This window comes from Salvelinus fontinalis, unplaced genomic scaffold, assembly GCF_029448725.1.
Source record: "Salvelinus fontinalis isolate EN_2023a unplaced genomic scaffold, ASM2944872v1 scaffold_0004, whole genome shotgun sequence".
NCBI lineage: Eukaryota > Metazoa > Chordata > Actinopteri > Salmoniformes > Salmonidae > Salvelinus > Salvelinus fontinalis.
This window is the reverse complement of record NW_026600213.1, coordinates 1,569,823-1,596,945: the sequence shown is the minus strand read 5'-3', so window position 1 is coordinate 1,596,945 and position 27,123 is coordinate 1,569,823. Positions and strand designations below refer to the sequence as shown.

Below are 27,123 nucleotides of genomic sequence, written 5' to 3'. Positions count from 1 at the left end.
CACACACACACACACTCACACACACAAACACACGGAGGGAATGTTGTGTTTGTTTAATATTGTTTCAGAACTATGAAAATTGACAAAATAATTAGCCTATGGATTATGAAAACAACCAAAAGAAATGGGAAAATGGGAGAGGAGAAATGACTAGAGACAGTGTTGTTTAACTCACTGACCATGACCCATGAGTTCTTCTTACCTTTGTTCAGTAGAAAAGTCTCCCTCTCTAAACCTTATAGGATGACCCATAGACTGGTCACTCTTCATGGACACACAGCTGGGTACAGGGGAGGCTGGTCTCTCCTGCTTGATTGGTCTTCAACACAACAGAGACAAACATTACATCTCTCATCTACTCTGAGCTCAGATGGGGAAACATGAGATTCATTCCAAAACACTATATATCACTTTTCAGAAATGTTAATAAATTAGCTTTTATTGTTTAAAGCATTTCTAAAAGAGATTGGTGTGTTTTCCACTATCTAATCATGGCATGGGATTGTTCAATGACAGACATGTATTTGTTTAAAAATCACTTGATGTTTTCATTTCAGAGGGACAAATATTCATGTTTTTCTCCCACAAAATGCTATATATTTGCCTCACTCTCAAATGTGACCGACCGTAATAATGAGGCTATAAGGAACACCAGTACTGAGTCAATGTGCAGGGGTACCAGGTAGTTGAGGTAATAATGAGACTATAAGGAGTACCAGTACTGAGTCAATGTGCAGGGGTACCAGGTAGTTGAGGTAATAATGAGACTATAAGGATTACCAGTACTGAGTCAATGTGCAGGGGTACCAGGTCGTTGAGGTAATAATGAGGCTATAGGGAGTACCAGTACTGAGTCAATGTGCAGGGTACCAGGTAGTTGAGGTAATAATGAGACTATAAGGAGTACCAGTACTGAGTCAATGTGCAGGGGTACCAGGTAGTATGAGGTAATAATGAGGCTATAAGGAGTACCGGTACTGAGTCAATGTGCAGGGCTACCAGGTAGTTGAGGTACTAATGAGACTATAAGGAGTACCAGTACTAAGTCAATTTGTAGGGGTACCAGGTAGTTGAGGTAATAATGAGATTATAAGGAGTACCAGTACTGAGTCAATGTGCAGGGGTACCAGGTAGTTGAGGTAATAATGAGACTATAAGAGTACCAGTACTGAGTCAATGTGCAGGGGTACCAGGTAGTTGAGGTAATAATGAGACTATAAGGAGTACCAGTACTGAGTCAATGTGCAGGGGTACCAGGTAGTTGAGGTAATAATGAGGATATAAGGAGTACCAGTACTGAGTCAACGTGCAGGGGTACCAGGTAATAATGAGACTATAAGGAGTACCAGTACTGAGTCAATGTGCAGGGGTACCAGGTAGTGGAGGTAATAATGAGACTACAAGGAGTACCAGTACTGAGTCAATGTGCAGGGTACCAGGTAGTTGAGGTAATAATTTGGCTATAAGGAGTACCAGTACTAAGTCAATGTGTAGGGGTACCAGGTAGTTGAGGTAATAATGAGACTATAAGGAGTACCAGTACTGAGTCAATGTGCAGGGGTACCAGGTAGTTGAGGTAATAATGAGACTATAAGAGTACCAGTACTGAGTCAATGTGCAGGGGTACCAGGTAGTTGAGGTAATAATGAGACTATAAGGAGTACCAGTACTGAGTCAATGTGCAGGGGTACCAGGTAGTTGAGGTAATAATGAGGCTATAAGGAGTACCAGTACTGAGTCAATGTGCAGGGTACCAGGTAGTTGAGGTAATAATGAGACTATAAGGAGTACCAGTACTGAGTCAATGTGCAGGGTACCAGGTAGTTGAGGTAATAATGAGACTATAAGAGTACCAGTACTGAGTCAATGTGCAGGGGTACCAGGTAGTTGAGGTAATAATGAGACTATAAGAGTACCAGTACTGAGTCAATGTGCAGGGTACCAGGTAGTTGAGGTAATAATGAGACTATAAGGCGTACCAGTACTGTGTCAATGTGCAGGGTACCAGGTAGTTGAGGTAATAATGAGGATATAAGGAGTACCGGTACTGAGTCAATGTGCAGGGGTACCAGGTAGTTGAGGTAATAATGAGACTATAAGGAGTACCAGTACTGTGTCAATGTGCAGGGTACCAGGTAGTTGAGGTAATAATGAGGATATAAGGAGTACCAGTACTGAGTCAATGTGCAGGGGTACCAGGTATTTGAGGTAATAATGAGACTATAAGGAGTACCAGTACTGAGTCAATGTGCAGGGGTACCAGGTAGTTGAGGTAATAATGAGACTATAAGGAGTACCAGTACTGAGTCAATGTGCAGGGGTACCAGGTAGTTGAGGTAATAAAGAAACTATAAGGAGTACCTGTACTGAGTCAATGTGCAGGGGTACCAGGTAGTTGAGGTAATAATGAGACTATAAGGAGTACCAGTACTGAGTCAATGTGCAGTGGTACCAGGTAGTTGAGGTAATAATGAGGCTATAAGGAGTACCAGTACTGAGTCAATGTGCAGGGTACCAGGTAGTTGATGTAATAATGAGACTATAAGGAGTACCAGTACTGAGTCAATGTGCAGGGGTACCAGGTAGTTGAGGTAATAATGAGACTATAAGGAGTACCAGTACTGAGTCAATGTGCAGGGGTACCAGGTAGTTGAGGTATTAAAGAGACTATAAGGAGTACCTGTACTGAGTCAATGTGCAGGGGTACCAGGTAGTTGAGGTAATAATGAGGCTATAAGGAGTACCAGTACTGAGTCAATGTGCAGGGTACCAGGTAGTTGAGGTAATAATGAGACTATAAGGAGTACCAGTACTGAGTCAATGTGCAGGGGTACCAGGTAGTTGAGGTAATAATGAGGCTATAAGGTGAACCAGTACTGAGTCAATGTGCAGGGTACCAGGTAGTTGAGGTAATAATGAGGCTATAAGGTGAACCAGTACTGAGTCAATGTGCAGGGTACCAGGTAGTTGAGGTAATAATGAGACTATAAGGAGTACCAGTACTGAGTCAATGTGCAGGATACCAGGTAGTTAAGGTAATAATGAGACTATAAGGAGTACCAGTACTGAGTCAATGTGCAGGGTACCAGGTAGTTGAGGTAATAATGATACTAAAAGGAGTACCAGTACTGAGTCAATGTGCAGGGGTACCAGTACTGAGTCAATGTGCAGGGGTACCAGGTAGTTGAGGTAATAATGAGGCTATAAGGAGTACCAGTACTAAGTCAATGTGCAGGGGTACCAGTACTGAGTCAATGTGCAGGGGTACCAGGTAGTTGAGGTAATAATGAGACAATAAGGAGTAACAGTACTGAGTCAGTGTGCAAGGGTACTAGGTAGTTGAGGTGATAATGAGACTATAAGGAGTACCAGTACTGAGTCAATGTGCAGGGGTACCAGGTAGTTGAGGTAATAATGAGGCTATAAGGAGTACCAGTACTGAGTCAATGTGCAGGGGTACCAGGTAGTTAAGGTAATAATGAGACTATAAGGAGTACCAGTACTGAGTCAATGTGCAGGGGTACCAGGTAGTTGAGGTAATAATGAGACTATAAGAAGTACCAGTACTGAGTCAATGTGCAGGGGTACCAGGTAGTTGAGGTAATAATGAGACTATAAGGAGTACCAGTACTGAGTCAATGTGCAGGGTACCAGGTAGTTGAGGTAATAATGAGACTATAAGGAGAACCAGTACTGAGTCAATGTGCAGGGGTACCAGGTATTTGAGGTAATAATGAGACTATAAGGAGTACCAGTACTGAGTCAATGTGCAGGGTACCAGGTAGTTGAGGTAATAATGAGACTATAAGGAGTACCAGTACTGAGTCAATGTGCAGTGGTACCAGGTAGTTGAGTTAATAATGAGGCTATAAGGAGTACCAGTACTGAGTCAATGTGCAGGGGTACCAGGTAGTTGAGGTAATAAAGAGACTATAAGGAGTACCTGTACTGAGTCAATGTGCAGGGGTACCAGGTAGTTGAGGTAATAATGAGACTATAAGGAGTACCAGTACTGAGTCAATGTGCAGTGGTACCAGGTAGTTGAGGTAATAATGAGGCTATAAGGAGTACCAGTACTGAGTCAATGTGCAGGGGTACCAGGTAGTTGAGGTAATAATGAGACTATAAGGAGTACCAGTACTGAGTCAATGTGCAGGGGTACCAGGTAGTTAAGGTAATAATGAGACTATAAGGAGTACCAGTACTGAGTCAATGTGCAGGGTACCAGGTAGTTGAGGTAATAATGAGACTATAAGGAGAACCAGTACTGAGTCAATGTGCAGGGGTACCAGGTATTTGAGGTAATAATGAGACTAGAAGGAGTACCAGTACTGAGTCAATGTGCAGGGTACCAGGTAGTTGAGGTAATAATGAGACTATAAGGAGTACCAGTACTGAGTCAATGTGCAGTGGTACCAGGTAGTTGAGGTAATAATGAGGCTATAAGGAGTACCAGTACTGAGTCAATGTGCAGGGGTACCAGGTAGTTGAGGTAATAATGAGACTATAAGGAGTACCAGTACTGAGTCAATGTGCAGGGGTACCAGGTAGTTGAGGTAATAATGAGACTATAAGGAGTACCAGTACTGAGTCAATGTGCAGTGGTACCAGGTAGTTGAGGTAATAATGAGGCTATAAGGAGTACCAGTACTGAGTCAATGTGCAGCGGTACCAGGTAGTTAAGGTAATAATGAGACTATAAGGAGTACCAGTACTGAGTCAATGTGCAGGGTACCAGGTAGTTGAGGTAATAATGAGACTATAAGGAGTACCAGTACTGAGCCAATGTGCAGGGGTACCAGGTAGTTGAGGTAATAATGAGACTATAAGGAGTACCAGTACTGAGTCAATGTGCAGGGGTACCAGGTAGTTGAGGTAATAATGAGACTATAAGGAGTACCAGTACTGAGTCAATGTGCAGGGTACCAGGTAGTTGAGGTAATAATGAGACTATAAGGAGTACCAGTACTGAGTCAATGTGCAGGGTACCAGGTAGTTGAGGTAATAATGAGACTATAAGGAGTACCAGTACTGAGTCAATGTGCAGGGGTACCAGGTATTTGAGGTAATAATGAGACTATAAGGAGTACCAGTACTGAGTCAATGTGCAGGGTACCAGGTAGTTGAGGTAATAATGAGACTATAAGGAGTACCAGTACTGAGTCAATGTGCAGGGGTACCAGGTAGTTGAGGTAATAATGAGGCAATAAGGTGAACCAGTACTGAGTCAATGTGCAGGGTACCAGGTAGTTGAGGTAATAATGAGACAATAAGGAGTACCAGTACTGAGTCAATGTGCAGGGGTACCAGGTAGTTGAGGTAATAATGAGACTATAAGGAGTACCAGTACTGAGTCAATGTGCAGGGGTACCAGGTAGTTGAGGTAATAATGAGGCTATAAGGAGTACCAGTACTGAGTCAATGTGCAGGGGTACCAGTACTGAGTCAATGTGCAGGGGTACCAGGTAGTTGAGGTAATAATGAGGCTATAAGGAGTACCAGTACTGAGTCAATGTGCAGGGGTACCAGGTAGTTGAGGTAATAATGAGACTATAAGGAGTACCAGTACTGAGTCAATGTGCAGGGGTACCAGGTAGTTGAGGTAATAATGAGACTATAAGGAGTACCAGTACTGAGTCAATGTGCAGGGGTACCAGTTGAGGTAATAATGAGACTATAAGGAGTACCAGTACTGAGTCAATGTGCAGGGTACCAGGTAGTTGAGGTAATAATGAGACTATAAGGAGTACCAGTACTGAGTCAATGTGCAGGGGTACCAGGTAGTTGAGGTAATAATGAGACTATAAGGAGTACCAGTACTGAGTCAATGTGCAGGGGTACCAGTTGAGGTAATAATGAGACTATAAGGAGTACCAGTACTGAGTCAATGTGCAGGGGTACCAGTTGAGGTAATAATGAGACTATAAGGAGTACCAGTACTGAGTCAATGTGCAGGGTACCAGGTAGTTGAGGTAATAATGAGACTATAAGGAGTACCAGTACTGAGTCAATGTGCAGGGGTACCAGGTAGTTGAGGTAATAATGAGACTATAAGGAGTACCAGTACTGAGTCAATGTGCAGGGGTACCAGTTGAGGTAATAATGAGACTATAAGGAGTACCAGTACTGAGTCAATGTGCAGGGTACCAGGTAGTTGAGGTAATAATGAGACTATAAGGAGTACCAGTACTGAGTCAATGTGCAGGGGTACCAGGTAGTTGAGGTAATAATGAGACTATAAGGAGTACCAGTACTGAGTCAATGTGCAGGGGTACCAGGTATTTGAGGTAATAATGAGACTATAAGGAGTACCTGTACTGAGTCAATGTGCAGGGGTACCAGATAGTTGAGGTAATAATGAGACTATAAGGAGTACCAGTACTGAGTCAATGTGCAGGGGTACCAGGTAGTTGAGGTAATAATGAGACTATAAGGAGTACCAGTACTGAGTCAATGTGCAGGGGTACCAGTTGAGGTAATAATGAGACTATAAGGAGTACCAGTACTGAGTCAATGTGCAGGGTACCAGGTAGTTGAGGTAATAATGAGACTATAAGGAGTACCAGTACTGTGTCAATGTGCAGGGTACCAGGTAGTTGAGGTAATAATGAGGATATAAGGAGTACCAGTACTGAGTCAATGTGCAGGGGTACCAGGTATTTGAGGTAATAATGAGACTATAAGGAGTACCAGTACTGAGTCAATGTGCAGGGGTACCAGGTAGTTGAGGTAATAATGAGACTATAAGGAGTACCAGTACTGAGTCAATGTGCAGGGGTACCAGGTAGTTGAGGTAATAAAGAAACTATAAGGAGTACCTGTACTGAGTCAATGTGCAGGGGTACCAGGTAGTTGAGGTAATAATGAGACTATAAGGAGTACCAGTACTGAGTCAATGTGCAGTGGTACCAGGTAGTTGAGGTAATAATGAGGCTATAAGGAGTACCAGTACTGAGTCAATGTGCAGGGTACCAGGTAGTTGATGTAATAATGAGACTATAAGGAGTACCAGTACTGAGTCAATGTGCAGGGGTACCAGGTAGTTGAGGTAATAATGAGACTATAAGGAGTACCAGTACTGAGTCAATGTGCAGGGGTACCAGGTAGTTGAGGTATTAAAGAGACTATAAGGAGTACCTGTACTGAGTCAATGTGCAGGGGTACCAGGTAGTTGAGGTAATAATGAGGCTATAAGGAGTACCAGTACTGAGTCAATGTGCAGGGTACCAGGTAGTTGAGGTAATAATGAGACTATAAGGAGTACCAGTACTGAGTCAATGTGCAGGGGTACCAGGTAGTTGAGGTAATAATGAGGCTATAAGGTGAACCAGTACTGAGTCAATGTGCAGGGTACCAGGTAGTTGAGGTAATAATGAGGCTATAAGGTGAACCAGTACTGAGTCAATGTGCAGGGTACCAGGTAGTTGAGGTAATAATGAGACTATAAGGAGTACCAGTACTGAGTCAATGTGCAGGGTACCAGGTAGTTAAGGTAATAATGAGACTATAAGGAGTACCAGTACTGAGTCAATGTGCAGGGTACCAGGTAGTTGAGGTAATAATGATACTAAAAGGAGTACCAGTACTGAGTCAATGTGCAGGGGTACCAGTACTGAGTCAATGTGCAGGGGTACCAGGTAGTTGAGGTAATAATGAGGCTATAAGGAGTACCAGTACTAAGTCAATGTGCAGGGGTACCAGTACTGAGTCAATGTGCAGGGGTACCAGGTAGTTGAGGTAATAATGAGACAATAAGGAGTAACAGTACTGAGTCAGTGTGCAAGGGTACTAGGTAGTTGAGGTGATAATGAGACTATAAGGAGTACCAGTACTGAGTCAATGTGCAGGGGTACCAGGTAGTTGAGGTAATAATGAGGCTATAAGGAGTACCAGTACTGAGTCAATGTGCAGGGGTACCAGGTAGTTAAGGTAATAATGAGACTATAAGGAGTACCAGTACTGAGTCAATGTGCAGGGGTACCAGGTAGTTGAGGTAATAATGAGACTATAAGAAGTACCAGTACTGAGTCAATGTGCAGGGGTACCAGGTAGTTGAGGTAATAATGAGACTATAAGGAGTACCAGTACTGAGTCAATGTGCAGGGTACCAGGTAGTTGAGGTAATAATGAGACTATAAGGAGAACCAGTACTGAGTCAATGTGCAGGGGTACCAGGTATTTGAGGTAATAATGAGACTATAAGGAGTACCAGTACTGAGTCAATGTGCAGGGTACCAGGTAGTTGAGGTAATAATGAGACTATAAGGAGTACCAGTACTGAGTCAATGTGCAGTGGTACCAGGTAGTTGAGTTAATAATGAGGCTATAAGGAGTACCAGTACTGAGTCAATGTGCAGGGGTACCAGGTAGTTGAGGTAATAAAGAGACTATAAGGAGTACCTGTACTGAGTCAATGTGCAGGGGTACCAGGTAGTTGAGGTAATAATGAGACTATAAGGAGTACCAGTACTGAGTCAATGTGCAGTGGTACCAGGTAGTTGAGGTAATAATGAGGCTATAAGGAGTACCAGTACTGAGTCAATGTGCAGGGGTACCAGGTAGTTGAGGTAATAATGAGACTATAAGGAGTACCAGTACTGAGTCAATGTGCAGTGGTACCAGGTAGTTGAGGTAATAATGAGGCTATAAGGAGTACCAGTACTGAGTCAATGTGCAGGGGTACCAGGTAGTTGAGTTAATAATGAGGCTATAAGGAGTACCAGTACTGAGTCAATGTGCAGGGGTACCAGGTAGTTGAGGTAATAAAGAGACTATAAGGAGTACCTGTACTGAGTCAATGTGCAGGGGTACCAGGTAGTTAAGGTAATAATGAGACTATAAGGAGTACCAGTACTGAGTCAATGTGCAGGGGTACCAGGTAGTTGAGGTAATAATGAGACTATAAGAAGTACCAGTACTGAGTCAATGTGCAGGGGTACCAGGTAGTTGAGGTAATAATGAGACTATAAGGAGTACCAGTACTGAGTCAATGTGCAGGGTACCAGGTAGTTGAGGTAATAATGAGACTATAAGGAGAACCAGTACTGAGTCAATGTGCAGGGGTACCAGGTATTTGAGGTAATAATGAGACTATAAGGAGTACCAGTACTGAGTCAATGTGCAGGGTACCAGGTAGTTGAGGTAATAATGAGACTATAAGGAGTACCAGTACTGAGTCAATGTGCAGTGGTACCAGGTAGTTGAGTTAATAATGAGGCTATAAGGAGTACCAGTACTGAGTCAATGTGCAGGGGTACCAGGTAGTTGAGGTAATAAAGAGACTATAAGGAGTACCTGTACTGAGTCAATGTGCAGGGGTACCAGGTAGTTGAGGTAATAATGAGACTATAAGGAGTACCAGTACTGAGTCAATGTGCAGTGGTACCAGGTAGTTGAGGTAATAATGAGGCTATAAGGAGTACCAGTACTGAGTCAATGTGCAGGGGTACCAGGTAGTTGAGGTAATAATGAGACTATAAGGAGTACCAGTACTGAGTCAATGTGCAGTGGTACCAGGTAGTTGAGGTAATAATGAGGCTATAAGGAGTACCAGTACTGAGTCAATGTGCAGGGGTACCAGGTAGTTGAGGTAATAATGAGACTATAAGGAGTACCAGTACTGAGTCAATGTGCAGGGGTACCAGGTAGTTGAGGTAATAATGAGACTATAAGGAGTACCAGTACTGAGTCAATGTGCAGTGGTACCAGGTAGTTGAGGTAATAATGAGGCTATAAGGAGTACCAGTACTGAGTCAATGTGCAGCGGTACCAGGTAGTTAAGGTAATAATGAGACTATAAGGAGTACCAGTACTGAGTCAATGTGCAGGGTACCAGGTAGTTGAGGTAATAATGAGACTATAAGGAGTACCAGTACTGAGCCAATGTGCAGGGGTACCAGGTAGTTGAGGTAATAATGAGACTATAAGGAGTACCAGTACTGAGTCAATGTGCAGGGGTACCAGGTAGTTGAGGTAATAATGAGACTATAAGGAGTACCAGTACTGAGTCAATGTGCAGGGTACCAGGTAGTTGAGGTAATAATGAGACTATAAGGAGTACCAGTACTGAGTCAATGTGCAGGGTACCAGGTAGTTGAGGTAATAATGAGACTATAAGGAGTACCAGTACTGAGTCAATGTGCAGGGGTACCAGGTAGTTGAGGTAATAATGAGACTATAAGGAGTACCAGTACTGAGTCAATGTGCAGGGGTACCAGGTATTTGAGGTAATAATGAGACTATAAGGAGTACCAGTACTGAGTCAATGTGCAGGGTACCAGGTAGTTGAGGTAATAATGAGACTATAAGGAGTACCAGTACTGAGTCAATGTGCAGGGGTACCAGGTAGTTGAGGTAATAATGAGGCAATAAGGTGAACCAGTACTGAGTCAATGTGCAGGGTACCAGGTAGTTGAGGTAATAATGAGACAATAAGGAGTACCAGTACTGAGTCAATGTGCAGGGGTACCAGGTAGTTGAGGTAATAATGAGACTATAAGGAGTACCAGTACTGAGTCAATGTGCAGGGGTACAAGGTAGTTGAGGTAATAATGAGGCTATAAGGAGTACCAGTACTGAGTCAATGTGCAGGGGTACCAGTACTGAGTCAATGTGCAGGGGTACCAGGTAGTTGAGGTAATAATGAGGCTATAAGGAGTACCAGTACTGAGTCAATGTGCAGGGGTACCAGGTAGTTGAGGTAATAATGAGACTATAAGGAGTACCAGTACTGAGTCAATGTGCAGGGGTACCAGGTAGTTGAGGTAATAATGAGACTATAAGGAGTACCAGTACTGAGTCAATGTGCAGGGGTACCAGTTGAGGTAATAATGAGACTATAAGGAGTACCAGTACTGAGTCAATGTGCAGGGTACCAGGTAGTTGAGGTAATAATGAGACTATAAGGAGTACCAGTACTGAGTCAATGTGCAGGGGTACCAGGTAGTTGAGGTAATAATGAGACTATAAGGAGTACCAGTACTGAGTCAATGTGCAGGGGTACCAGTTGAGGTAATAATGAGACTATAAGGAGTACCAGTACTGAGTCAATGTGCAGGGGTACCAGTTGAGGTAATAATGAGACTATAAGGAGTACCAGTACTGAGTCAATGTGCAGGGTACCAGGTAGTTGAGGTAATAATGAGACTATAAGGAGTACCAGTACTGAGTCAATGTGCAGGGGTACCAGGTAGTTGAGGTAATAATGAGACTATAAGGAGTACCAGTACTGAGTCAATGTGCAGGGGTACCAGTTGAGGTAATAATGAGACTATAAGGAGTACCAGTACTGAGTCAATGTGCAGGGTACCAGGTAGTTGAGGTAATAATGAGACTATAAGGAGTACCAGTACTGAGTCAATGTGCAGGGGTACCAGGTAGTTGAGGTAATAATGAGACTATAAGGAGTACCAGTACTGAGTCAATGTGCAGGGGTACCAGGTATTTGAGGTAATAATGAGACTATAAGGAGTACCTGTACTGAGTCAATGTGCAGGGGTACCAGATAGTTGAGGTAATAATGAGACTATAAGGAGTACCAGTACTGAGTCAATGTCCAGGGGTACCAGGTAGTTGAGTTAATAATGAGACTATAAGGAGTACCAGTACTGAGTCAATGTGCAGGGGTACCAGGTAGGTGAGGTAATAATGAGACTATAAGGAGAACCAGTACTGAGTCAATGTGCAGGGGTACCAGGTAGTTGAGGTAATAATGAGACTATAAGGAGTACCAGTACTGAGTCAATGTGCAGGGGTACCAGGTATTTGAGGTAATAATGAGACTATAAGGAGTACCTGTACTGAGTCAATGTGCAGGGGTACCAGATAGTTGAGGTAATAATGAGACTATAAGGAGTACCAGTACTGAGTCAATGTCCAGGGGTACCAGGTAGTTGAGTTAATAATGAGACTATAAGGAGTACCAGTACTGAGTCAATGTGCAGGGGTACCAGGTAGTTGAGTTAATAATGAGACTATAAGGAGTACCAGTACTGAGTCAATGTGCAGGGGTACCAGGTAGTTGGGGTAATAATGAGACTATAAGGAGTACCAGTACTGAGTCAATGTGCAGGGGTACCAGGTAGTTGGGGTAATAATGAGACTATAAGGAGTACCAGTACTGAGTCAATGTCCAGGGGTACCAGGTAGTTGAGGTAATAATGAGACTATAAGGAGTACCAGTACTGAGTCATAATCATAGTAGCATCCACATGAATGTAGAAGTGTTCAGAAACATGTTCTATTCTTACTGACAATACAAGTGAAGTGACTCCAAAATGACAGGACATTATTCACCATTCAGTTTCTATTAGGAAAAACATCCAAAACACAACCAAGACAAACTGCAAATGAATTCAACAAGTTAGTAGAATCACAAGCTTGATGTAATCACTGCAGGCATGGAATATGGGACCAAATACTACATTTATGAATACTTTAAAACAATATAAGTGAATTTGTCCAAATAATTTAGACTTCTTCAAATGGGAGAACTACATACATAAAGTGCTTTCATATCTAAACAGTAAAATATATATGAATGAAAATACCCTCAAATAAAAGGTGACATTCTGTACTGTTGCCTGATATGAAACATGATTTCTCAAATCCAAAATGCTGGAGCATAGCACCAAATGTAAAACTGTCCAAACACATATGGTGTGGACTATGTGTGTCTGGTAAACACATGTGGATCTGGTGAACAGTTATCACTTGTTGACCAACTACAGGAATACTGACCTCAGAGTCTCCAGTTTACAGTGGAGATTCCCCAGTCCAGCAGAGAGCAGCTTCACTCCTGAATGCTTCAGGTCATTGTTACTCAGATTCACCTGACAAAGGGACGCTGAGGCGCTCTGACCCCAAAGATGAAACCCTGGATAGAGGGGCTCAGTGAATGTGGAGGTGAATGTGATCAGGTGGGTCATTGTGTCAGAGGAGACTGTATAGAAGGACAGAGTGCCGGCTGACCAGTCCAGAAACACTCCTACTCTGTGGGAGCTGGAGGAGGGGACGTCTATGGTAATGGAATTATTATTGTGCCAGGCAGAGTAACTGTTGTCAGAGCAGCGCAGACTCCAAGACTTGTCATTGTATCCAAGCCAACAGTCCTCACCCCCTTCTCTCCTGCTGATTCCTTTATATGTCACTCCTATATCAACCCTTCTCCCACTCCACTGTTCCTTTCCTCTCCCACTCCACTCTACCTCCCAGTAACAGCGGCCAGTCAGACTCTCTCTACACAGCACCTGTCCACATTCCATAAATCTCTCTGGGTGGTCAGGATACAGCTGGCACGTTCCCATATGTGTCACCTTTCTGTTCTCCTCAGACAGAGAGAGGCGCATGTATACTGTTTTTGGGTCCAGTGTGAGATCACAGACATCTGATGGATGAAACCAGACACAATATTAGAAATCATCATCATTCACATTAGAATGTTAACTCACTTTTCACTAATTCATTTAATGTAGATGTTTCTAGGTATCAAAAGGAGAAGTTAAGGTAACTTGAGACTTGTTGAATGATCATATGTTATACTGTATGGTAATATAAAACACACTTATTCCCATTAATCACACATACATACACACACACACACACACACACACACACACACACACAGACACACACAGACACACACATTGTTAAATCAACTCTTTGTAAACGTTGGTGTCCCTGATTTCTGCTTCTGTAGAACTACAGCTGATATTTAATATGACCAAGTCAGTAATGATGGTGGTCTTTGACTTAACTTGAATTAAGACTTATTCTTAGTCATATTCTTCACAGCAGTCAACACTCACATGTTCTAAGCCCAGGTTTCATTCTGTTCTCTCCACCATGTTCCACACTGTAGCGGTAAGCAGAAGAATAGACAGTCATTGAGGGATACACCTGAACTCACTCACACACACACACACACACACACACACACACACACACACACACACACACACACACACACACACACACACACACACACACACACACACACACACACACACACACACACACACACACACACACACACACACACACACCTTTGTCCAAGTGGTGGTACGAATGTTTGTCTTAACTAGCCTGAGAAGTCCAGCATGAATATATGAACATTATATGAACATAAACCAAAGCCATAAACCCTACATACATGTTTCATATTAGGTGACAGAACAGAATGTCACCTTTTATTTGAGGGTATTCATACATATCATATCTGTTTAACCATTTAGAAATGAAAGCACTTTGTGTATATAGTTCTCCCATTTCAACAAGTCATAATTATTTGGACAAATTCACATATATTGTATTAAAGTAGTCATACGTTTAGTATTTGGTCCCATATTCCATGTCTGCAGTGATTACATCAAGCTTGTGATTCTACTAACTTGTTGAATTCATTTGCAGTTTGTCTTGGTTGTGTTTTGGATGATGTTTTTCCTAATAGAAACTGAATGGTGAATAATGTCCTGTCATTTTGGAGTCACTTCACTTGTATTGTCAGTAAGAATAGAAGATGTTTCTGAACACTTCTACATTGATGTGGATGCTACTATGATTATGAATAATCAGGAATGAATCCTGAATAATGATGAATGAGAAAGTTACAGAGGAACAAAGATCAGACCCCCTCTGTTATTGGTAATGGTGAGAAGTTAGCATGTTTTGTTGTAGCCTCTGTTATTGGTAATGGTGAGAGGTTAGTATGTTTTGTTGTAGCCTCTGTTATTGGTAATGGTGAGAGGTTAGTATGTTTTGTTGTAGCCTCTGTTATTGGTAATGGTGAGAGGTTAGCATGTTTTGTTGTAGCCTCTGTTATTGGTAATGGTGAGAGGTTAGTATGTTTTGTTATAGTCTCTGTTATTGGTAATGGTGAGAGGTTAGCATGTTTTGTTGTAGCCTCTGTTATTGGTAATGGTGAGAGGTTAGCATGTTTTGTTGTAGCTTCTGTTATTGGTAATGGTGAGAGGTTAGCATGTTTTGTTGTAGCTTCTGTTATTGGTAATGGTGAGAGGTTAGCATGTTTTGTTGTATCCTCTGTTATTGGTAATGGTGAGAGGTTAGCATGTTTTGTTGTAGCCTCTGTTATTGGTAATGGGGAGAGGTTAGCATGTTTTGTTGTAGCCTCTGTTATTGGTAATGGTGAGAGGTTAGCATGTTTTGTTGTAGCCTCTGTTATTGGTAATGGTGAGAGATTAGCATGTTTTGTTGTAGCCTCTGTTATTGGTAATGGTGAGAGGTTAGTATGTTTTGTTGTAGCCTCTGTTATTGGTAATGGTGAGAGGTTAGCATGTTTTGTTGTAGTCTCTGTAACTGCGTCATTCATTTCTCAGGGCCAGAGACTATAAGGAGTATCAGTACTGAGTCAATGTGCAGGGGTACCAGGTAGTTGAGGTAATACAGAGACTATAAGGAGTACCAGTACTGAGTCAATGTGCAGGGGTACCAGGTAGTTGAGGTAATAATGAGACTATAAGGAGTACCAGTACTGAGTCAATGTGCAGGGTACCAGGTAGTTGAGGTAATAATGAGACTATAAGGAGTACCAGTACTGAGTCAATGTGCAGGGGTACCAGGTAGTTGAAGTAATAATGAGACTATAAGGAGTACCAGTACTGAGTCAATGTGCAGGGGTACCAGGTAGTTGAGGTAATAATGAGGCTATAAGGAGTACCAGTACTGAGTCAAAGTGCAGGGTACCAGGTAGTTGAGGTAATAATGAGACTATCAAGAGTACCAGTACTGAGTCATAATCATAGTAGCATCCACATCAATGTAGAAGTGTTCAGAAACATCTTCTATTCTTACTGACAATACAAGTGAAGTGACTCCAAAATGACAGGACATTATTCACCATTCAGTTTCTATCAGGAAAAACATCAAAACACAACCAAGACAAACTGCAAATGAATTCAACAAGTTAGTAGAATCACAAGCTTGATGTAATCACTGCAGGCATGGAATATGGGACCACATACTACATTTATGAATACTTTAAAACAATATAAGTGAATTTGTCCAAATAATTTAGACTTCTTCAAATGGGAGAACTACATACATAAAGTGCTTTCATATCTAAACAGTAAAATATATATGAATGAAAATACCCTCAAATAAAAGGTGACATTCTGTACTGTTGCCTGATATGAAACATGATTTCTCAAATCCAAAATGCTGGAGCATAGCACCAAATGTAAAACTGTCCAAACACATATGGTGTGGACTATGTGTGTCTGGTAAACACATGTGGATCTGGTGAACAGTTATCACTTGTTGACCAACTACAGGAATACTGACCTCAGAGTCTCCAGTTTACAGTGGAGATTCCCCAGTCCAGCAGAGAGCAGCTTCACTCCTGAATGCTTCAGGTCATTGTTACTCAGATTCACCTGACAAAGGGACGCTGAGGCGCTCTGACCCCAAAGATGAAACCCTGGATAGAGGGGCTCAGTGAATGTGGAGGTGAATGTGTACAGGTGGGTCATTGTGTCAGAGGAGACTGTATAGAAGGACAGAGTGCCGGCTGGCCAGTCCAGAAACACTCCTACTCTGTGGGAGCTGGAGGAGGGGACATATATGGTAATGGAATTATTATTGTGCCAGGCAGAGTAACTGTTGTCAGAGCAGCGCAGACTCCAAGACTTGTCATTGTATCCAAGCCAACAGTCCTCACCCCCTTCTCTCCTGCTGATTCCTTTATATGTCACTCCTATATCAACCCTTCTCCCACTCCACTGTTCCTTTCCTCTCCCACTCCACTCTACCTCCCAGTAACAGCGGCCAGTCAGACTCTCTCTACACAGCACCTGTCCACATTCCATAAATCTCTCTGGGTGGTCAGGATACAGCTGGCACGTTCCCATATGTGTCACCTTTCTGTTCTCCTCAGACAGAGAGAGGCGCATGTATACTGTTTTTGGGTCCAGTGTGAGATCACAGACATCTGATGGATGAAACCAGACACAATATTAGAAATCATCATCATTCACATTAGAATGTTAACTCACTTTTCACTAATTCATTTAATGTAGATGTTTCTAGGTATCAAAAGGAGAAGTTAAGGTAACTTGAGACTTGTTGAATGATCATATGTTATACTGTATGGTAATATAAAACACACTTATTCCCATTAATCACACATACATACACACACACACACACACACACACACACACACACACACACACACACACACACACACACACACACACACACACACACACACACACACACACACACACACACACACACACACACACACACACAGACACACACACACACACAGACACACACATTGTTAAATCAACTCTTTGTAAACGTTGGTGTCCCTGATTTCTGCTTCTGTAGAACTACAGCTGATATTTAATATGACCAAGTCAGTAATGATGGTGGTCTTTGACTTAACTTGAATTAAGACTTATTCTTAGTCATATTCTTCACAGCAGTCAACACTCACATGTTCTAAGCCCAGGTTTCATTCTGTTCTCTCCACCATGTTCCACACTGTAGCGGTAAGCAGAAGAATAGACAGTCATTGAGGGATACACCTGAACTCACTCACACACACACACACACACACACACACACACACACACACACACACACACACACACACACACACACACACACACACACACACACACCTTTGTCCAAGTGGTGGTACGAATGTTTGTCTTAACTAGCCTGAGAAGTCCAGCATGAATATATGAACATTATATGAACATAAACCAAAGCCATAAACCCTACATACATGTTTCATATTAGGTGACAGAACAGAATGTCACCTTTTATTTGAGGGTATTCATACATATCATATCTGTTTAACCATTTAGAAATGAAAGCACTTTGTGTATATAGTTCTCCCATTTCAACAAGTCATAATTATTTGGACAAATTCACATATATTGTATTAAAGTAGTCATAAGTTTAGTATGTGGTCCCATATTCCATGTCTGCAGTGATTACATCAAGCTTGTGATTCTACTAACTTGTTGAATTCATTTGCAGTTTGTCTTGGTTGTGTTTTGGATGATGTTTTTCCTAATAGAAACTGAATGGTGAATAATGTCCTGTCATTTTGGAGTCACTTCACTAGTATTGTCAGTAAGAATAGAAGATGTTTCTGAACACTTCTACATTGATGTGGATGCTACTATGATTATGAATAATCAGGAATGAATCCTGAATAATGATGAATGAGAAAGTTACAGAGGAACAAAGATCAGACCCCCTCTGTTATTGGTAATGGTGAGAAGTTAGCATGTTTTGTTGTAGTCTCTGTTATTGGTAATGGTGAGAGGTTAGTATGTTTTGTTGTAGCCTCTGTTATTGGTAATGGTGAGAGGTTAGTATGTTTTGTTGTAGCCTCTGTTATTGGTAATGGTGAGAGGTTAGCATGTTTTGTTGTAGCCTCTGTTATTGGTAATGGTGAGAGGTTAGCATGTTTTGTTGTAGCTTCTGTTATTGGTAATGGTGAGAGGTTAGCATGTTTTGTTGTATCCTCTGTTATTGGTAATGGTGAGAGGTTAGCATGTTTTGTTGTAGCCTCTGTTATTGGTAATGGGGAGAGGTTAGCATGTTTTGTTGTAGCCTCTGTTATTGGTAATGGTGAGAGGTTAGCATGTTTTGTTGTAGCCTCTGTTATTGGTAATGGTGAGAGATTAGCATGTTTTGTTGTAGCCTCTGTTATTGGTAATGGTGAGAGGTTAGTATGCTTTGTTGTAGCCTCTGTTATTGGTAATGGTGAGAGGTTAGCATGTTTTGTTGTAGTCTCTGTAACTGCGTCATTCATTTCTCAGGGCCAGAGACTATAAGGAGTATCAGTACTGAGTCAATGTGCAGGGGTACCAGGTAGTTGAGGTAATACAGAGACTATAAGGAGTACCAGTACTGAGTCAATGTGCAGGGGTACCAGGTAGTTGAGGTAATAATGAGGCTATAAGGAGTACCAGTACTGAGTCAATGTGCAGGGGTACCAGGTAGTTGAGGTAATAATGAGACTATAATTGAGGTAATATGTACATGTAGGTGAAAGTGACTAGAGATTACATCTCCTCATCCAGGGAGTGCACACACAGACACACACACACACACACACACACACACACACACACACACACACACACACACACACACACACACACACACACACACACACACACACACACACACACACACACACGCACACACATGGAGGGAATGTTGTGTTTGTTTAATATTGTTTTAGGACTATGAAAATGGACAAAATGATTAGCCTATGGATTATGAAAACAACAAAAATAAATGGGGAAATGGGAGATGAGAAATGACTAGAGACAGTGTTGTTTAACTCACTGACCATGACCCATGAGTTCTTCTTACCTTTGTTCAGTAGAAAAGTCTCCCTCTCTGAACATTATAGGATGTCTCATAGACCAGTCACTCTTCATGGACACACAGCTGGGAACAGGGGAGGCTGGTCTCTCCTGCTTGATTGGTCTTCAACACAACAGAGACAAACATTACATCTCTCATCTACTCTGAGCTCAGATGGGGAAACATAAGAAGAGTTTCATTCCAAAACGCTGTATATCACTTTTATGAAATGTCCGTAAATTATATTTTATTGCTTAAAGAAATTATGAAAGAGATTGGTGTGTTTTTTCACTATCTAATCATGGCATGGGGTTGTTCAATGGCAGAAATGTATTTGATTAAAATCTTTCACTTGATGGTTTCATTTTCATAGAGTCAAATAATCATGTTTTTTTTTCTAAATGCTATATATCTGCCTAACTCTCAGAGAAATCAGTAGTACTGCTAGGTTTTACACAGTAATAATATATATCTGCCTAACTCTCAGAGAAATCAGTAGTACTGCTAGGTTTTACACAGTAATAATATATATCTGCCTAACTCTCAGAGAAATCAGTAGTACTGCTAGGTTTTACACAGTAATAATATATATCTGCCTAACTCTCAGAGAAATCAGTAGTACTGCTAGGTTTTACACAGTAATAATATATATCTGCCTAACTCTCAGAGAAATCAGTAGTACTGCTAGGTTTTACACAGTAATAATATATATCTGCCTAACTCTCAGAGAAATCAGTAGTACTGCTAGGTTTTACACAGTAATAATATATATCTGTCTCACTCTCAGAGAAATCAGTAGTACTGCTAGGTTTTACACAGTAATAATATATATCTGCCTCACTCTCAGAGAAATCAGTAGTACTGCTAGGTTTTACACAGTAATAATATCTGCCTCACTCTCAGAGAAATCAGTAGTACTGCTAGGTTTTACACAGTAATAATATATATCTGCCTCACTCTCAGAGAAATCAGAAGTACTGCTAGGTTTTACACAGTAATAATATATATCTGCCTCACTCTCAGAGAAATTAGTAGTACTGCTAGGTTTTACACAGTAATAATATATATCTGCCTCACTCTCAGAGAAATCAGAAGCACTGCTATGTTTTATACAGTCAAATGATAAAAGTAGAGACTCAGACCTAGAAAATGGCATATCATACACTACAGTTGAGGAAAACAGGTGGAATTGATCTGACCACTGGAGGGCTGGGTTCACATCCTCAAAACATGAACCTTTTGTTGATCAGAACTCAAGAGGTTCTTCTTCACTGAACCCAAAAATATATATAACTTTTAATGGTTCAATATATGAAGGAAGTGATAGAAGCCTTTTTGGTTCTATAAGGAACCTTCTTTTCTAAGAGTGTATAATAAACACGTTTTTCTTTTGATTATTTAATTATCTACATCATGTTATTTCAAGTTGTCCCTTTGGAGCGCAACATCACGTTGTTAAAAATAATCCTAAATTGGGCATGGCTATAAATTGGGCAATTGAAGGCATCTCGGGCGTAATATGTGTTCGATGTATATGAACATTGTATGCAACGTTGTAGGCAACATTATTGGGAAGGGACTTGATGCCTACTATGCCAAAGGTATTTAGAGATGTTAAACGGGTGTGAAGAGTGTGTTGATATAACGGTAATATTGTCCAAATTCTGCTTGTAACAACCATCAGAAATGGTTAAAATAATATGCATTCCATTATATTAGTCAATAATTAAGAGTAGGCAAAGTGGTCGTGTCGTGTGAAAATTCATGGAAAGTTCTATCAAATGTCTAACATTGCAACGAGCACAGTCAGGGTGCCGTGGAACCCCTGCAGTACCTCCACAGACCCCGGATTGAGAACCCCTGCAGTACCTCCACAGACCCCGGATTGAGAACCCCTGCAGTACCTCCACAGACCCCGGATTGAGAACCCCTACAGTACCTCCACAGACCCCGGATTGAGAACCCCTGCAGTACCTCCACAGACCCCGGATTGAGAACCCCTGCAGTACCTCCACAGACCCCGGATTGAGAACCCCTGCAGTACCTCCACAGACCCCGGATTGAGAACCCCTGCAGTACCTCCACAGACCCCGGATTGAGAACCCCTGCAGTACCTCCACAGACCCCGGACTGAGAACCCCTGCAGTACCTCCACAGACCCCGGATTTAGAACCCCTGCAGTACCTCCACAGACCCCGGATTGAGAACCCCTGCAGTACCTCCACAGACCCCGGATTGAGAACCCCTGATTTAGCAGATGCTCTTATCCATAGAGATTTACAGTAACTGCATTCATCTTAAGATAGCTATTTATTTTGGAAATAAACTTAATTAATGGATATCTAGATAGCTAGGTGAGACAACCACATATCACAGTCAGATATACAGGATACCAACATTACATTCCTGATAAAAAATGGATATATAGATATCTAGGTGAGACAACCACATATCACAGTCAGATATACAGGATACCAACATTACATTCCTGATAAACAATGGATATATAGATATCTAGGTGAGACAACCACATATCACAGTCAGATATACAGGATACCAACATTACATTCCTGTTAAACAGTGGATATATAGCGTTTTGCTAAGAAACTAATTTCATACACATCTAAAATATACTAATAAAACATCTGAGGACAGTAATGGAAGGTCCCCAAGAACAACAATTTCTGATTAAAAAACAAATGTGAAAAACTGTGTAAATAGCATTTAGGAAATAAACACTCAATAGTTTTTAAACACAATTGTAATCTCACCTCTTAGCTTTGGTGTCATGTTCCCCAGAGTGACTCATTTTAGAGTCAGGGCCCCCCTCCTCTCTCTTCCCAGAGAGACTCATTTTAGAGGCAGGGCCCCCCTCCTCTCTCTTCCCAGAGAGACTCATTTTAGAGTCAGGGCCCCCCTCCTCTCTCTCCCCAGAGAGACTCATTTTAGAGGCAGGGCCCCCCTCCTCTCTCTTCCCAGAGAGACTCATTTTAGAGGCAGGGCCCCCCTCCTCTCTCTCCCCAGAGAGACTCATTTTAGAGGCAGGGCCCCCCTCCTCTCTCTTCCCAGAGAGACTCATTTTAGAGTCAGGGCCCCCCTCCTCTCTCTCCCCAGGGAGACTCATTTTAGAGGCAGGGCCCCCCTCCTCTCTCTCCCCAGAGAGACTCATTTTAGAGTCAGGGCCCCCCTCCTCTCTCTTCCCAGAGAGACTCATTTTAGAGGCAGGACCCCCCTCCTCTCTCTTCCCAGAGAGACTCATTTTAGAGGCAGGGCCCCCCTCCTCTCTCTCCCCAGAGAGACTCATTTTAGAGGCAGGGCCCCCCTCCTCTCTCTCCCCAGAGAGACTCATTTTAGAGCACTGTCCCCTAAACAGAGATTGGTTGTGGTTAACAGTAATTCTTGAATGTCAATTGTTCTCATTTAATAATTATCTCTTATGAAACATTTACTAACAGACATAGAAACAGTCAGGTGATTTAATGCATCACATGAACATGTAGTTGTGACATTTTATCTCCATGGTAACTGTCAATAATAATAAGTAACTGTTTGTTAAGGTAGTTATAGACAGTACAGCAACACAAGGCCATGTCTCACACTTACATTTATTAATTAAAAGTAGGCTATTTATTGTCTTTCAATCTGTTATTTTCTAAATGTATCTGAGAATATAGACAGAAGGGCTAAAATGGACATGAATGATCTGAGGGGGAAATCTTTGGTCCATTCAGAAAGTTACTAGGACTAGTACTCAAGTAAGATATTTCATATTATGTAAAGTAGACTAGGTTATAATGTATAGTAGCAGTTTGTTAGTGATATGTAGATGTTATATTGTGTAAAGTAGACTAGGTTATAATGTATAGTAGTGGGTTGTTAGTGATATGTAGATGTTATATTATGTAAAGTAGACTAGGTTATAATGTATAATAGTGGGTTGTTAGTGATATGTAGATGTTATATTATGTAAAGTAGACTAGGTTATAATGTATAATAGTGGGTTGTTAGTGATATGTAGATGTTATATTATGTAAAGTAGACTAGATTATAATGTATAGTAGTGGGTTGTTAGTGATATGTAGATGTTATATTACCGGTATGTAAAGTAGACTAGATTATAATGTATAATAGCAGTTTGTTAGTGATATGCAGATCAAGGTCTATACCTCAGCTATAACCTACATATCATAGATGACCAGTCTAAACCTGGTCAGATCAGTACACATAATGTTATAGTCCTACCAGTAGCAAGACAGAGAATGTACTGTATATAACCTACATATCATAGATGACCAGTCTAAACCTGTTCAGGTCAGTTCACATAATGTTATAGTCCTACCAGTAGCAGGACAGAGCATCTACACTATATATACAAAAGTATGTGGACACCCCTTCAAATTAGTGGATTCAGCTATTTCAGCCACACCCGTTGCTGACAGGTGTATAAAATCAAGCAGACAGCCATGCAATCTCCATAGACAAACATTGTCAGTAGAATGACCTGTACTGAAGAGCTCAGTGACTTTCAACGTGGCACCATCATAGGATGCCACCTTTCCAACAAGTCAGTTCGTCAAATTCCTGCCCTGCTAGAGCTGCCCGGGTCAACTGTAAGTGCTGTTACTGTGAAGCAGAAACATCTAAGAGCAACAACGGCTCAACCGTGAAGTGGTAGGCCACAGAAGTTCACAGAAAGGGCCCGCCGAGTGCGGTCTGAGCAGCATAGACTAAGATACAGTAGATTAGTATAGAATACAGTATATACATATGAGATGAGTAATGCATAGACTAAGATACAGTAGAATAGTATAGAATACAGTATATACATATGAGATGAGTAATACATAGACTAAGATACAGTAGAATAGTATAGAATACAGTATATACATATGAGATGAGTAATACATAGACTAAGATACAGTAGAATAGTATAGAATACAGTATATACATATGAGATGAGTAATACATAGACTAAGATACAGTAGAATAGTATAGAATACAGTATATACATATGAGATGAGTAATGCATAGACTATGATACAGTAGAACAGTATAGAATACAGTATATACATATGAGATGAGTAATGCATAGACTATGATACTGTAGAATAGTATAGAATACAGTATATACATATGAGATGAGTAATCCCAGATATTTATAGCCGAGGCCAGATACTTTTCACAACATTTCCAACAGAGACCATCAGGTTGGTCGGCATGATTAGTGATCATACTGTAGCTCAAACCTACTGTGACTGTTGAATGTCTGACGATGACCTAACTTTATAATAGTACGTAGCCTACCTACCAGAATCTGCCCGTCTTTCCTTCAATTCAACACATTTATCTGTCTTCTAATGCAGTGGTGTAAAGTACTTCAGTAAAAATACTTTAAAGTACTACTTCAGTAGTTTTCTGGGTATTTGTCCTTTACTTTACTATTTATATTTTTAACAACTTTTACTTTTACTTCACTTCATTCCTAAATAAAATTATGTACTTTTTACTCGATACATTTTCCCTGACACCCAAAAGTACTCGTTAAATTTTGAATGCTTAGCAGGACAGGAAAATTGTCTAATTCACACACTAAACAGAGAACATCCCTGGTCGTCCCAACTGCCTCTGATCTGGCAGACTCACTAAACACAAATGCTTTGTTTTTAAATGATGTCTAAGTGTTGGAGTGTGACCCTGGCTATATGTAAATTAAAATAACAAGAACATTGTGCTGTCTGGTTTGCTTAATACAATTATTTTTACACAGAGTTCTAATCCCAGACGCGTTTCTTCAAGACATCTCTCTTACATTATTTTGATAAACATATAATTTACTAGAAACCAAGTTTAGCTGTGTTTTTTTCCTCCAAAATGTGAGTTACTGTCGGCCTTTAATAATTATAAACAGGCCTACAAACCCAAAAGTTTTTAATTTGAGAATGTTAATTAGTATGCCTCAAATATCAAACTGTCTTAAAATATTTGATGATAAGTTGAATCAGGTGTGTAAGTGCTGGTAAGAACAAAAGGATTGAGAAACCCTGAGATAAACATAAAACCATATAATTGAAAAGCTCCTCCACCATCTTTACCAGACGTTTTACTGATAACATGTCGGCCTACTGATTAGTTTCCACTTTGAAAACTGCTGTCTGTCAGCAACTCAGCTCAAGTAGCAGTTCTACTAACTAGTAATATCTCATTCCAGGTATTCATTCTCTTACTCTGTCCTTTAGAATAGATTATTGTTCAGAAATACTTACTTTATTTTTCAGTTCTCTCCGTGTAGTGTTTTCTGCTCTGTCGTCTCAAAATGGATCCTTTCCAAAAGAACAACTTGACTTTCTGTTTCAGCCCAGCCGTCTCCCCACCCTGATAATAAAGTGTTTTATTAGTATCTTCCAGTAGATGGAAGTTAACACCTGCTGTAACTAGACTTTACAACTATGTGTTCGGTTTTATACAAGCAGTGTCCCAGAGGAGGAGTGCTGACCTAGGATCAGGTCCCCCCTCTCCATGTAATCTGATTCATTATGATCTAGGATCAGGTCCCCCTCTCCATGTAATCTGATTCATTATGATCTAGGATCAGGTCCCACTCTCCATGTAATCTGATTTATTATGATCTAGGATCAGGTCCCCCTCTCCATGTAATCTGATTCATTATGATCTAGGATCAGGTCCCACTCTCCATGTAATCTGATTTATTATGATCTAGGATCAGGTCCCACTCTCCATGTAATCTGATTCATTATGATCTAGGATCAGGTCTCCCCGTAGTCTGATTCATTATGATCTAGGATCAGGTCCCCCTGTGCATGTAATCTGATTCATTATGATCTAGGATCAGGTCCCCTCTCTCCATGTAAACTGATTCATTATGATCTAGGATCAGTTCCCCCTCTCCATGTAATCTGATTCATTATGATCTAGGATCAGGTCCCCCCTCTCCATGTAATCTGATTCATTATGATCTAGGATCAGGTCCTCTCTCTCCATGTAATCTGATTCATTATGATCTAGGATCAGGTCCCCCTCTCCATGTAATCTGATTCATTATGATCTAGGATCAGGTCTCCCCGTAATCTGATTCTTTATGATCTAGGATCAGGTCCCCCTGTGCATGTAATCTGATTCATTATGATCTAGGATCAGGTCCCCCCTCTCCATGTAATCTGATTCATTATGATCTAGGATCAGGTCCCTCCTCTCCATGTATTCTGATTCATTATGATCTAGGATCAGGTCCCCCCTCTCCATGTAATCTGATTCATTATGATCTAGGATCAGGTCCCCCTCTCCATGTAATCTGATTCATTATGATCTAGGATCAGGTCCCCCTCTCCATGTAATCTGATTCATTATGATCTAGGATCAGGTCCCCCCTCTCCATGTAATCTGATTCATTATGATCTAGGATCAGGTTCCCCCGTCCATGTAATCTGATTCATTATGATTGTTTTGTATCATGTCTCTTTATAGCCTAGGAGTATTGCTTATTGTATTTCTTACATCTTAATATATTGACTTTTATATCAACCCTCTATCCCAGAAACACCCAGCTATGTTCAGGATACTGATGAATGAAGGGTTTATTACTATTGTAGTACTGACTTTTATATCAACCCTCTATCCCAGAAACACCCAGCTATGTTCAGGATACTGATGAATGAAGGGTTTATTACTATTGTAGTACTGACTTTTATATCAACCCTCTATCCCAGAAACACCCAGCTATGTTCAGGATACTGATGAATGAAGGGTTTATTA

At 41.1% G+C, this 27,123-nt stretch overlaps 1 protein-coding gene across 2 annotated transcripts; it reads right to left on the bottom strand.

Moving 5' to 3' along the window:
• Window positions 1–67: 67 nt before the first annotated feature.
• On the bottom strand, window positions 68–25,773 carry LOC129841929 (uncharacterized). Of its 2 annotated transcripts, none has more exons than XM_055910301.1 (7): window positions 25,617–25,773; window positions 19,360–19,476; window positions 17,456–17,502; window positions 16,297–16,942; window positions 13,806–13,852; window positions 12,739–13,384; window positions 68–319 (listed from the first exon to the last, which is right to left on the bottom strand). In XM_055910301.1, exons 2-7 carry the CDS (start codon window positions 19,425–19,427, stop codon window positions 199–201), a joined length of 1,575 nt encoding a protein of 524 aa, XP_055766276.1. In that variant the 5' UTR covers window positions 19,428–19,476; window positions 25,617–25,773; the 3' UTR covers window positions 68–198. The 2 variants fall into 2 exon arrangements, with proteins under 2 accessions (XP_055766276.1, XP_055766275.1); XM_055910300.1 differs by lacking the exon at window positions 25,617–25,773 and adding an exon at window positions 22,125–22,429.
• Window positions 25,774–27,123: the final 1,350 nt, after the last annotated feature.

Excerpts from the sequence above, each read along its gene's own strand:
- LOC129841929 (XM_055910300.1), bottom strand. The coding sequence starts at position 22,387 with ATGAGTCTCTCTGGGGAGAGAGAGGAGGGGGGCCCTGCCTCTAAAATG. Across the intron at positions 17,503-19,359 it reads GACTTTTCTACTGAACAAAG|TGTGGAACATGGTGGAGAGA; the intron begins GTAAGAAGAACT and ends TTACCGCTACAG. Across the intron at positions 13,385-13,805 it reads GAAACCTGGGCTTAGAACAT|ATGTCTGTGATCTCACACTG; the intron begins GTGAGTGTTGAC and ends TTCATCCATCAG.